We start from the raw sequence: 13,369 nt of genomic DNA on the forward strand, positions 1-13,369 counted from the left end.
ATGTTTGCACTGATCAAAATGAAATGGAGAAGGTAACATTAAATTATATGGGAGCATTGAGAGCAGTGCAAACATGGGAACGTGCCCTTATGTTGAGTAGCTAACACCATTTGTTTTAATGTCTTTTTTGTACTCCCAATATCAGAGTGCACAAGCTTATCCCTATAACTGGAATTCCTTTTGTTACATATCAAAGGAGGATTCTTAAACTCTTCTGTAGTGACGGGCATTACAGCTCCCGTACACTACATACCCCGCTGCTTTAAGCTGAGTACGACCTCGTACTCCATCAGGACCCGCCCAACTGGAATCTTTACCTGAAACAGAAAAAGACACATGCACATACATATATGTCATTCATATCAGGTCCAATTGGCAAAGGTGAAGTGTGGTGACAAGGGGCGTCGTCCTCTTCGCTCAGGATAGTGAATGGAACTGGGGCGCTGACCTGGCACAGCGTAACATTATTACCAGGATAGTCCATATGTGCAAATTGTCCTTAATAGAACAGCATGAAAGATAAAACAGTATAAAAGTTCTTGGAGGCTCAAAGAACAAATATGAGTCCGTACCCAGGTTACTTTGTATAATTCACAGAGGCTCTCGTGCGGTGGAGTCCATCTCTGGGCACATTTCCTTAAAAACAAAGATCTCAGAGGCTCAGGTACTTTTGAGTCTATCACTGGGCACGTATACTTGGAGTTCCGTTGCACAATAAAAATGACAGCTAAAAACAAGTGCTGTAATACCCCTGATCAACCTGAAAAGGGGGTTAAGGGTAAAAGGTGCAACAACGGAACAGGCACAACTTGGTGTGTGATAGCAGAAGCAGGCAGGAGGTCCTGGAAACAAACTTGGTTTTGCTGACTTTATTATTTCAGTGGGTGACACCTACCACTGAGCCGTGGGTAAACTGGCAGCAGCAACAAAGGACCAGAAACAAAGGACTCCTGTCCTGGAAGAGTTACATTTTCAAAATCATCTCTTGGCAAAATAAATCAAAGGCCCAGCAGGCTAATTCAAAAGGGCCTGTCATAATCACCCGGCTCTGCTGGCAAATATGGCCTGTAGTAGTCCTCTACAGGAGGATGTGCCCACATCACAGTGTCAGGGGGCAGCTGCAAAGTGAAGGGACCCCTAATAGGAATTGGCCCCATAGGCCTAGGGGTAAATACACTGGTGGACCGTACCGGTCCAGGCATAATGATTGTAGGTTGCGGTGGACTTGATACCGCCGCCGCAAGTGGTCCGGTGGGCTCTGTGCAGCAAGTCACAGGATTAGCAGGTCTTCTTTGGGACCTTGACGGAGCAATGTTAGCAGAAGGTGGTTTACGGGTGGTGACAGGCACCCTTACCTCGTCCTTCTCAGGCGGCGTCTGGATCCTGGCGGTGGCAATCTTGCGCAGCTCCCGCAACTTCTCCTCCAGCCGAACTATCTGGTCACCTATACTTTCAGTGTCAGAGTCGCTGTCTTCTGCTGGCGCCGCCGGCGCAGGTACAGTGTAGGATGCATCAGACGCGGCCGCTGCAGGCTCCGGTGGCGCATCGGGTCTCCTACCCTTCTGGATATTCTCCAGGGTAACGCGAAGTCCTTTGAGATTTTCCAGGTCTTGGATGGTCTTCTCCCGGCGAGGCAGCTCGGGGGACGGATAGGGGCTCACCCATTTCTCCAACACGGTTGGCTGCCAGAATACATTAGGACCAATGAAAGAGCCCCGCTCCTGGAACGCGTGATGGGCTGGTTGTTCTGGAGAGCGTTCAGGTTCCCGCTCACAGCCAGAATAGTCCTCTTCTGCCTCCCAGTCCTCCGGTTCCCTCTTGGGACGGGTCACGGCAGTTGCATATGGGCCTCGCAGACTCTCGGCAGGGGTGAACTCCACCTCCTCTCCTTCGCGGAGGCTATGCTGATATGAAGGGAGGTAATCTCTCTTGACAGATCTCCTGTTAACGTATAAGTCTCTGCCAGTTAGGTAGTCTTGTATGAACCCGTAGCCACGGGTCTTGTCAAAGGACACCACCAACCCCTTCCTCCTTTCCAGGCGGGGTTGGGTATTCGTGTGCCGCTCGTGAATCGTCTTGGTTAGCTCTTCATAATATATTTTAGTTTTGGTATTCCTCTTTATAGCGGTCTCCCGAATCTCTGCCATTAACGCGGACCACTTGAAAGAGGGCTGAAAAAAGTCTCTCCAAGAGCCATAGCAGGGCTCTGTTTCTTTCCTCGGTGGCGGGCAGGCGGGTCTCTCCGGTCCCGGAGAGTAGGCCGGTGGAGCGTCCTCTGGCTCTACACCGATATCAGTCATTTTTGGTAACTCAGGCGCGGACGTCGCAGCAAAGCAGTCCTCACTCTCCAACATGCTCGATCCTTCTCTGGAGAGCGACAGGGTGGCGCCAATAAGTTCAGCCAGATCCTCCCATTGCACTGGGAGGCCGCCCCCCAGGTATTCCAGTATGTGGAAGGCGGAGTCCATGCTGGCAGACATGCAAATGTCCAGACAGGCGGTGGCGCCTGACCTTGAACTTTTTCCCGCTTTTTCAGCAAAAAGGCGCCAACTTTTCCCGCCTTTTCGGGATGAAGATGACGCAGCGGTAAATTCAACAAGCTCAGCGGCCATCTTTAGCAAAAACCGCTGTCTATTCACTGACAGCAAGCAGGATGGTAAAAAGTTGATAGCGCAACACTGCACAGCGCTTTTTGGAGGTTTTAGGGACACTTTTAGTATGTTTTTCAGTCCACAAAGTCCACTTTAATAAAACAGACAATTTGTCACTTTGGTCACAGGGCAACTGTATAAGGCACAAAGTTCACGCTTCTTGCACTAGAAAGTGTGCGTATCCTGTTCGTGACGCCAAAAGAGAGGTGCAGCGTACTCAAGTTAGGTTTAAAAATGTTCCTGGGTGTTGTAGTGCAATTGTGACACTAACCTGAGACAGCTGACTCTCTGCAAGGGCAGGTGATGATAAGTAATGTTCGTGACGCCAGTGCCAATTAAACGGTGGCACGCCGTTTGCTGATAGCAGGAATAACTGAGGAACCACGTGATGTTAAAACAGAACTCAAACTTTAGTAGTCATCATACATGGACATAGATGGAAGCGCAGTTCCTTTGCAGACAGTTGGTTGCAGTACATTTGATGCAGGCAATATATATAGCAAGGTGACTTCAGAGTGTTAAACACAGGACTTGCAGTACAGGCGGCTTGCACTCTATTCCTGACTGATCCTGGAACATAGAAACTCTTCTCCAAGGCCCGATGCCCTAGCTCTGGCGTATATCCTTGGTTTTATAATTATCAAGTACCTCCTCTGTTGTCCTTAGTACCTCTTGCTTTTCTGGACTTGCCTCTGTCTCTCTCAGTTTCCTCAGGCTGGTTAACTGTGGTGTTCCTGCTTCTGCATATATGAACTCAGGAGGGGAACCTTCTCCTTGGATCTGGAACCCGGTTACAGGGACTGCAATACCCTCTCCTGGTCTGCAGGCTCCAGGCCGGGACTTGACTCTGACATTGTCTAATCTCCAACTCAACTCCCACTTCAACTCTAGACTGCCTCTCCTTACCCTGACTGGGCCTTATATAACCTAGGGCTCCCTAGCTCCCTCTAGTGACTAAGAGCTGGAATGACACCCCTAGCAGGCCTGTACATGCACATTTTACAGTAACAGGGAAGTACATAGCATTACATTACATTACATTTTATAAAGATGACTTATACCAACTTTCCCTTAAATAAGGAGAAACGACAACACAACAAGTGACCCTTCTGTAGTGACGGGCATTACAGCTCCCGTACACTACATAGGGGTGAAACTTATGTACAAGCACCACTCTAGATAATTTAATTCTTGCTGATTTATCAGGATTATCGAGTTCTCTTCTGGTTTTACTCAAAATTGAAAGGGGATAACCCCTTTGTTCAAATCTATGAGTCATCTCATTAGTCCTGATAATTTGCAAGTCAGGGTCAGAGACAATTCACTGCACCCGGTGATATTGGGATTTTGGAATCTGGTCCCAGTAAGTTAGGGCAGATCTGGGCTATTGTATTAGGTATGTCCCCAGGGGCCACTGATTCCGAGATACCTCTGAAGTGCATATTCTCCTGGTCTTCAAGTGCTGTGTACAAGGAGTTGATATGGGTCTTACAGTGAACCAAGGAGGTGGATACTGCGCTTTGATGTGTTATAATTGCTCTTGCCTCTTCTAGGGATTCAACTCTCTTGCCTATATGGCGCATGTCTTCTCTAATGGCCGTTAGGTCTGAGCTCAAAGGCTCTTGAGCATCTGCCAGTGCTTCCTTTAGAAAGGACATCAATATCGGGAGGCTGTCAGGTCCTGGGGATTCTTCCATACCTCGATCCACTCCAGTAACTGTTTGCTGTTTGAGACCTGAGGCGCGTGGTGTGTCGGGCGCCATCTTGGAATCTCTTTCCACGTATGCAGCGGCTTCTTTCTTTATGAATTTCTCCATCTCGCCGGCTTGATTTGTATTTTTATCAGGACCCTGAGGGTCAGTAGGTTTGGGGACACCGATTTTGACCGTAGTGGGTCTCTCAGACTTGCTAAAGTAGGCTATGAGGGATTAAGTCGTTGCAGAGCCGTGCTTCACACAGCCATCATCAATTTTAAAACGGGGTCCAAAGTCAGATCCAGTACCGAGGTATCAGCCGGTACCAAAATCGACTTCGGTTCCATTTTATAACCCTTTCAGCCCCAAAGTTTTTTTTTGGCGTTTTCGCTTTGCACTCCCTGCCTTCCCAGAGCCATAACTTTTTTATTTGTCCGTTCACATAGCCATATGAGGGCTTGATTTCTGAGGGACAAGTTGTACTTTCCAATGCCACCATTTAATATTGCATATGATGTAGTGGGAAGCGGGGAAAAATTCCAAATGGGGTGAAATTGCAAAAAAAAAAGCAGTTCCACCACAGTTTTATGAGTTTTTTATTTACGATGTTCGATGTACAACAAAACTGACCAGTTACTTTTATTCTACAGGTCAGTACGGATCCAGCGATACCTTAGGCTACTTTCACACCTGCGTTAGGTGCGGATCCGTCTGGTATCTGCACAGACGGATCCGCACCTATAATGCAAACGCTTAGATCCGTTCAGAACGGATCCGTTTGCATTACCATGAACAAAAAAAAATAAAAATAATTTTTTTAGTTTTTTTGTTCATGATAATGCAAACGGATCCGTTTTGACTTTACATTGAAAATCAATGGGGGACGGATCCGTTTGAAAATTGAGCCATACTGTGTCAACTTCAAACGGATCCGTCCCCATTGATTTACATTGTAAGTCTGGACGGATCCGTTTGCCTCCGCACGGCCAGGCGGACACCCGAACGCTGCAAGCTGCGTTCAGGTGTCCGCTTGCTGAGCGGAGCGGAGGACAAACGGTGCCAGACTGATGCATTCTGAGCGGATCTGCATCCACTCAGAATGCATTAGGGCTGGACGGATCCGTTCGGGCCGCTTGTGAGAGCCTTCAAACGGAACTCACAAGCGGAGCCCCGAACGCTAGTGTGAAAGTAGCCTTATATGTATAGTTTTTCTTGCATTTTGATAAAAAAAAAATTTTTTTATTAAAAAGTGTGAAAAAAATCTGTATTTTTTTGTCACCATATTTTGACCCCTATAACTTTTTTGTAATTATGTGTACGAGCTCTATGGGGGTTCAGTTTTTGTGGAGTGAATTTTTTATTTTATTTTTTAAACTTTTTTTTTTACACTTTTTATCGTTCCCATAGGGAACTATAGCATGCAATCATCTGATTGCTATTATCATAGACTCCAATGCACTAGCATTGGAATCTATGATGATTTTACTACTTTCCAATGGAGACTTATTACAGGCAAGGGCTCCATAGGAAATACTATAAAGCAGCCTCCTGTCATTCACAAATACGGGCTGCTGCACACATGCTCCGGCTCCTCCAATCGCCGCAGGAGCCGGAGCATAACCGGAATTGCGCTCTTTCGGTTTTCAGCGTGCCCAGATGCCGTGGTCAGGATCGACCACGGCATCTGAGGAGTTAAATGTCCACAATCGGCATTACTGCCGGTTGCGGGCATGAGCCGTGGGTGTCTGCGATAAGAAGTAGGCCGCCACCCGCGTCTATGGCGCCCGTAGTGCTCAGGAGCGGGCGCCATCTTTAAAGACCTGGCCAGCACCATACTATTGTGGCGCTAGTTGTGAAGGGGTTAAAATGCTTTTAAGGTTGAAAAATCGATAGCTGAAGTTATTCTCAACAGACTTCGGTGATAACTCTGTTCACCTTGCTGGAGCCCATACATTTTAATGCTCCCCTCTCCGTACAGTTCGATTCGCTGAACACTATCTATTTCACAAAGAGATAGAAAATGTCCTACACTCGTCCAAAGAGCAGACCCATTGAAGTCAATGGGTCCATAAAAAGTCCAGATGCAGCATGGACCACATCCTTATTTCGTGCATCTGTGACTTGCACACTGTAAATCGGATAGGGTCAAGTATATAATGCCTAAGGCAAAGATACAATGCCTCACACTCTGAATTTCCAAAAAGAAACATTCTACCATGAAATCCCAGTTCTTAGGTCTCTTGCACATGACCATATGGCTTTTTAAGTGTTTTGTGGTCCGTTTTAAACTGATCCGTTTTTCCATTTTTTGTTTCAGTAGTTTTTCCGTTATCATTCAGTTTTTCTCTTTGGTTTCCGTTTTTGCAGATCGCAAACGGAAACGGTAGCATGGCATATACAGTATACAGTAATTACCTAGAAAATTGGGCTGGCCATAAAATTTTCAATAGATGGTTCTGCAAAAAACGGAATGGATATGGAAGACATACGGATGCATTCTGTATCCGTTCCGTCTTTTTTTATAGCCCCATTGACTTAAATGGAGCCAAGGAACGTGATTTGTAGGCAATAATAGGACATGTTCTATCTCGGAATGGAACGGAAATATGGAAACGGAATGCATACGGAGTACATTCTTTTTTTTTTGCGGACCCATTGAAATGAATGGTTCCGTATATGGACTGTATACGAAAAGCAAAGAAAAACGGAACGGAAACAAAAATGTTCGCGTGCAAGAGGCCTTAGAATGTGGATGTTGCATGAATTAATAAAAGTTGTACAATGACAAATATGACCATGCTAATTGTGTAAACGTGCAGAATTTTAGAATGATAGATTTATGCTTTGCCTACGGATAATTCAAAGCAGAAAACTTTTCAGTGCAGCCATTATAATTTCAGGCTTTCATCTGGGTTACATAAAGGCTATCTCTGCCTTCGAATGAAACCTCCATAATTGCAATTCAATTGATATTTTTCTCCTAAATTTATCAATTTACACCTCTTACTAAGATAGTATAATATATTTTTGTGCTATACAATTAATTTAGATATGTTACCTCTAATCTGGCTTTTGGTGAGTTTCAGGCACATAATATGTATTTGCCTAATAAATATTGCAGTAAAATATATGGCATCTGCCAGCTTTTTACTAAAAAGTTCTGTTACCAGTCAACTGTAACAAAATGCAAGATATTTCAGAGAGTTAATTAGGAATTTAGCTCCAGGCATTATGTTCCAGAATCTACTGTACTTCATCAATGTGGAACATTAATATTCTCACTGTCTGAAATTCAGTAGCTGCTCCATTAAGATCTTTCGCCATTATCAAGCACTCATTCAGCACCTTCATTCAATGTCTCTCTGAATACCTGCCTTTAGGACATTATAAGCTATTTCAGTATTAACCCATAGATATTCAGGCTCAAGTACCGCATGCCCAATTCTTGGTTTGAGGAGACACTTAGAACATTTGGCGGGTGGTGGTGATCTGTAAATACATTATTTTCTCTTACGTCACACATTAATATAAAGCTAAGTCATATTTACTATTTTAAACCCATCTGAAAGATCTTCAAACATTCTCAAAAACATAAGTTTTATACATTCCTGCTTAATTAATTTCCGATCTTGGAAACTTTGAAGAGTTTGGTATGGATTTGATTAAAGGGAAAATAAATGTGATGGTAGCTAATAAAGAATTAAAATGTACCTCCAATTACAGAAAAACTATTACAGAAACAATTAGTGTTGGAATGTGTGAGGATCATTTTTCAGAATTCATAGAATAGCATACTCTGATTAACATAGATGTATGTCTCAGCTGTGGTCTATGCTATGGACAGCTCATATGAATGCACTAGGAGACAGAGTGTCCTACTACTCTTGTCTCCTGTGCTCCTGTATCCTGTAGGTGATCTAGCACTGTTTTCTCTAGTGCATGGGGTCAGGTACTCCAGCTGTTGTGAAACTACAATTCCCAGAACATCTTCTGAGGTACAACTGAGCAAGTGTATACACTGGGAATTGTAGTTTCACAACATCTGGAGTGCCATAGGTTGGTGACCCCTGCTCTACTGAATACAGGAGCCTAGAGATGGAGGAGAACAATCTGTCTCCTAGTACATAGATATGAGCAGCCCTCGGCACAAACCAATCTGTTATGGAGTAGAATATGCTATACAACATACTATATTTAGAAAGAAAACTATTATTTTGCACTTTCTTGGACACTAATCATTTTTCTATTGGAGGTAAACAATGACCAACATGGTAAATGACACAGGCCTTATGTATTCTGTCCTTGGACTCTATCAATAGAATATAGGAAAATGTCTTACTCTACTTAGTGTTTTGTACAGTATTTACAGTACTTAGCGTGGAACCAGTTGGGGCATCAAAGCCAGCATAAAGCATAGCTTGCATCCTGTCAATTCCTCTCTGGCAGTCATCAGTATATTTCTGGCTCATTGAAGTGGTATTCATTTCTGAAGCTCACTCTTCATACTTTTGTGACTGTTCTCAACCGGCAGAATCAGTTACATATATTATCTAAGTTATTTATTACATTATGAATTCTTTGAATTATTTGTGTTCTTTAGGTGTGCTAATGGGTATTTTGGCCAACCTTCACTACCGGGAGGATCCTGCCAACCATGCCAATGCAATGACAACCTCGACCTTTCAGCCCCAGGCTGTTGTGACAGTGAAACGGGCGAATGCCGTATATGTAAGCCAGGTGTGACTGGAGAATATTGTAATACATGTTCAGAAGGATATTTTGGAAATGCACTTGGGCCAAGTAGCTGTCAATGTGAGTATCTTCTCTCTGCTTGTTTGTATTCCTTATAAAATATTGAACAATAGAGATAAAGTGGTTACCAATTGAATAGAAAAAAAAAAAAAAAAATATATATATATATATATATATATATATTTATATATAATTATTTTTTTCCAGAAACAACACTACTCACAATGGCTTTATTAATTGAGCTGCAATACCAGATAAAGCTCATGGACAGGAGTGGTGCTGTTTCTGGAAAAAAAGCAGATCTTGGACGACCCTTCCAAATATATATTTTAAATCTACATGTGAGGGTTCACTAGGCTCTTCCAAAAGGTTACATTACATTTTACATTATATGCTTTGTAATAGTTGCCCAGTTCATTATAATTTTGCTTTTCTAGCTGAAAGAACAATCTGCACACATAAATAAAACAAACTATAAAAAAATAGGTAGCTTTTGTTTATCAAATTAATAAACACACAAAAAAGCATTTCAGATTTCCACTTTTATTGAATGTTTTTGTGACACAAAAAAGTGGGACAGATGCTTGCCAAAGGCAGATTGTCTGTAATCAATCAAGTTGCCATAATATATACAGTATATGGACTGCATTATAACCATGGACATGTCCAGTTAGAGATTAATCAATTTCTGCATCATTCTAACTTGGTGTAGTTGGATAGAATTATAACCACCACTGACCAACTCTTCAGAACACTTCTAAAGCTGTGGAATGTGTGGCCAACTTTAGAAAAGTGACAGAAGAGAAAAGCAAGAATAATATGTCATTCAGCATTTCTGTTGAGTTGGATGTCAAACCTTATAGTCACTTGTTCTACTGTAGATTATGGGATATGTGAATAAATAAGCTTAAACAATAGCTTTGTAAATAAGTGATAAAATACATGTTCATATACAGCATCAGTCATATCATATAAGGTAAAGAAATAGTCACTTAACTCAGGTCAGATCTTGGGAAGTGCAATAGGCAGTGGGCTTGGACCCATTGTGACAACTAACTGGTTTGGCTTTGGGCTAAACCTTAGGGTGTTGTCCTGTAGGTCCCCTGGTATTCATGCTTTAACCCCTATACAGGGATCTGATCGCTGCAGGGGAGCCACCAGGCCACTACCTCTTAGAATAGCCTAGGTATAGTTGGCAGCTGACCATGGGGGTCAAAGCTAATACTGCAAAGCACTGAAAGAGCAGACAATAATCAACGCCCCTTGAGAAAGCGGAGCGAAACTAGTGTCGGGGTGCGCTCCCTAGAGGTTTAGGCTTCATCACTATTGCTGTTATTTGGCTGTATATGGGTTGTAATACATGCAATTGGTTTTCCATGCTATTATCTCTTTTACCCTTTTGGCTTATGTAACCTTTGTGTTTTTTTTACCTGCACCATTTGGAATGGACTTCTCCTTTGGTTTTTGAGGAGTTCCTTATGTCTTTTCATGCACTTTGCTCTTAAGCCATAATGATTATTTACGAGGGGGAATTTTTCACCTTGTGTACCTACTGGGGAGCTGCTTATTCGCAGCACTAACTGCATTACTGCTATATATTCATTCATACCTTCAATTATTTTTTTATATATATATATATATATAAAAAGAAAAAAGGGGGATGGCAGCACCGTCACAATGGAACTTGGAAGAGAAGGGTGCACAGGCCCAAATGTGGATATAAGCCAATCCAACAAATATAAAAAAAAGAAAAAAGGGCAGCACTCCACTGGATTAAAATAAAATAAACTTTATTTACCCAAAGGCTGTAGCGACGTTTCGGCTCTTACACAGGAGCCTTCCTCAAGCAGTGTGTACACATCAAAACTCTGGGTATATATAGTGTTACAACCAATTCAAGACAATTACATATTAAGTGGACATGATTAATAAAAAATCCTCTTTTTTTTTATATATATATATATATATAGAAAGAAAAAGTCCAACGGCCAAGGTGTGTGTCACGGCCAGGCCCATGACCGTGACTTCTTACCGCATGCAGTTGCCGGCAGTTTTGCATGGGTCTTCAACCACGGGTGAGGGCCGCTTGTCTGTGGCCTCACTTGTGGTTGCTGCGGGCAACCAGTGTTGGGGTTTAGCAGCAGAGTAGCCTGAGCGTTGCTAGGCAGCTTGCTGCCCTGGCATGCGGTCACACCTGGCAACCTTTTTGTTAGGTGTGTGTGTTGTGCACTGTGTTGTTTGTTATTGTGTGCACGTCTCCTTTAAGTGGTGTTTTCCCTTCCCTGGTGTTGGAAGGGTTAATCTCCTTCCTAGTGTGTGTGTGCACTGGGTGTGTCCGACTGTGGGGTGTGGCTTCTTGGCCTATAAAGCCTCACTGCTTTTGCAGGCCTGCAGGTTGCTTCAGCCATGCTTAGCTGAGAGCAGCCTCATGTCTTTATTACCTGCCAGTAAGAGCCACCCCTGTGGTCATAACCATAATGTCGCTTTAAGTTATTTCTAGTTATGTGTGATGTCCGTGTGATGTTTTATATGTGATTTTGTGCAGCTATGGATCTGGGTCCCTGTGTGTGGATGCGTTTGTGATCTGCACCCTGCTAACACAGGGATCCAGTCAGCAAGGCTGTGGCAGGTAGGTGGAACTCTTTGTTCACCTGCCATATCCATAGAGCTGTTTATGTCTCTCCTTTTCCTGCAGCTTGGCCGTTGAGACTCCTGCTCCTCCGTGTCTAGGAGGAGTGGGCTTGTCTTACTCAGCTCCTAGGTGAGGGTCATCTTGAGGGCTAGCAGGGACTTTTAGGTTCCGGAGCATGGGCCCTCCTACCATCAAGGTTGGCTCATGTAGCTAGGAGCCAGGGTCAGGTTAGGGATGCGTTTAGGAGGTGACCTTCTCCCTAATTCTCTTGCTTCATGGACAAGCAGCTGTAACATCACCGGGCTTCACACGGCTGAGGATTTCCCCCATCCTCAGCCGTGACAGTGTGGGTGCAGAGTCCAGGATGGGGTAACGGCAATCCCCAATAATATACGCAGAGAAAGCAGGACTGCACTCCAAATAGTGATGAAAGCAAAAAAGTTTTATTCACATGCGACGTTTCAGCTCACACGAGCCCTCCTCCTCGTGTGAGCTGAAACGTCGCAAGATTTGCCACATTATGGGTGAATAAAACTTTTTTGCTTTCATCACTATTTGGAGTGCAGTCCTGCTTTCTCTGCGTATGTGTGTGTGTATATATATATATATATTAGTCTTTTATGATGTTATTTAATAAAATATTCATGATTATACATGTGTGTTCTTGGTTTTTTGGTAATATTGAATAATCATAGTCAGGTCAGACAGCAGTGTTTGTACCCATGAAGCAAATCTGGAGTCTGGGCATGCAGAATTCTAGTATATGCGTAAAACAAATCCAAGGTCAGGGTAGGCAGCAGAGGATGAGCGTTGGTAAGCAGGAAGACTCTGTAATCACACCTTCACTAGGACTAACAAACATTAGAATATCTAAGCTCAGGCAAAGGGGTAGAACAAAGTTCCCATAATAAATAGGAGGGTTGATCAGCACCATAGTGAACAGCTGAAGAGAAGCAAGAGGGAAGATTCACTTAATACTAGTTCTAATACATACAGGTGATTAGAGTGATACCCACTTCAGTCTGGGATAGTAGGGCAGCAGCAGACATAGGTCACATAGATCTAAAGTCAATTTGTTCAAATACTTCAATTTTAATGTTGTTTCCATAAATGTATTGGCTCCATAAGCCAAGCTTCGTCTAGCCCGAAGTCGTGCATTATGACTTGGGGAGGGGGGGGGGGGGGTTCACAAACTATATTTTCAGCTGGGTAAAAAATTCATTAATGGAAGTATTTTGTATTTTAAGCTCTCCAGGGGGAAACTAATCTGTGGATCATTTTGTCTCACAGCATGCAACTGTAACATCAATGGATCTATATCCACGGTTTGCAATCTTCAGACAGGACAATGTGAGTGCAGAAGTAATGTGAAGGGTCGCCAGTGTGATGAGTGCATGGTAAGTTTCTATATACAAGGAGTAGACATTAATATAATGCAAATAAGAAGGGGGAAATGCACAGGTAAGGCTACTTTCACACCTGCGTTCGGGTGTCCGCTCGTGAGCTCCCTTTGAAGGGGCTCCCAAGCGGCCCCGAACACATCCGTCCAGCTCTAATGCATTCTGAGTGGACGCGGATCCGCTCTGAATGCATCAGTCTGGCGGCGTTCAGCCTCCGCCCCGCTCAGCAAGCGGACACCT

The 13,369-nt window shown here is 43.6% G+C and overlaps 1 protein-coding gene across 2 annotated transcripts in view; it reads left to right on the forward strand.

Moving 5' to 3' along the window:
* The window catches only part of LAMA2 (laminin subunit alpha 2), a 1,085,231-nt gene that overhangs the window by 625,898 nt on the left and 445,964 nt on the right, over window positions 1–13,369 (forward strand). For both annotated transcript variants that reach the window (XM_040429125.1, XM_040429126.1), the window contains exons 19-20: window positions 8,946–9,157; window positions 13,020–13,126. In XM_040429125.1, coding sequence (XP_040285059.1) covers window positions 8,946–9,157; window positions 13,020–13,126 — 319 coding nt within the window. The remainder of the gene's footprint in view (window positions 1–8,945; window positions 9,158–13,019; window positions 13,127–13,369) is intronic.

This window comes from Bufo bufo, chromosome 4, assembly GCF_905171765.1.
Source record: "Bufo bufo chromosome 4, aBufBuf1.1, whole genome shotgun sequence".
Lineage (NCBI taxonomy): Eukaryota > Metazoa > Chordata > Amphibia > Anura > Bufonidae > Bufo > Bufo bufo.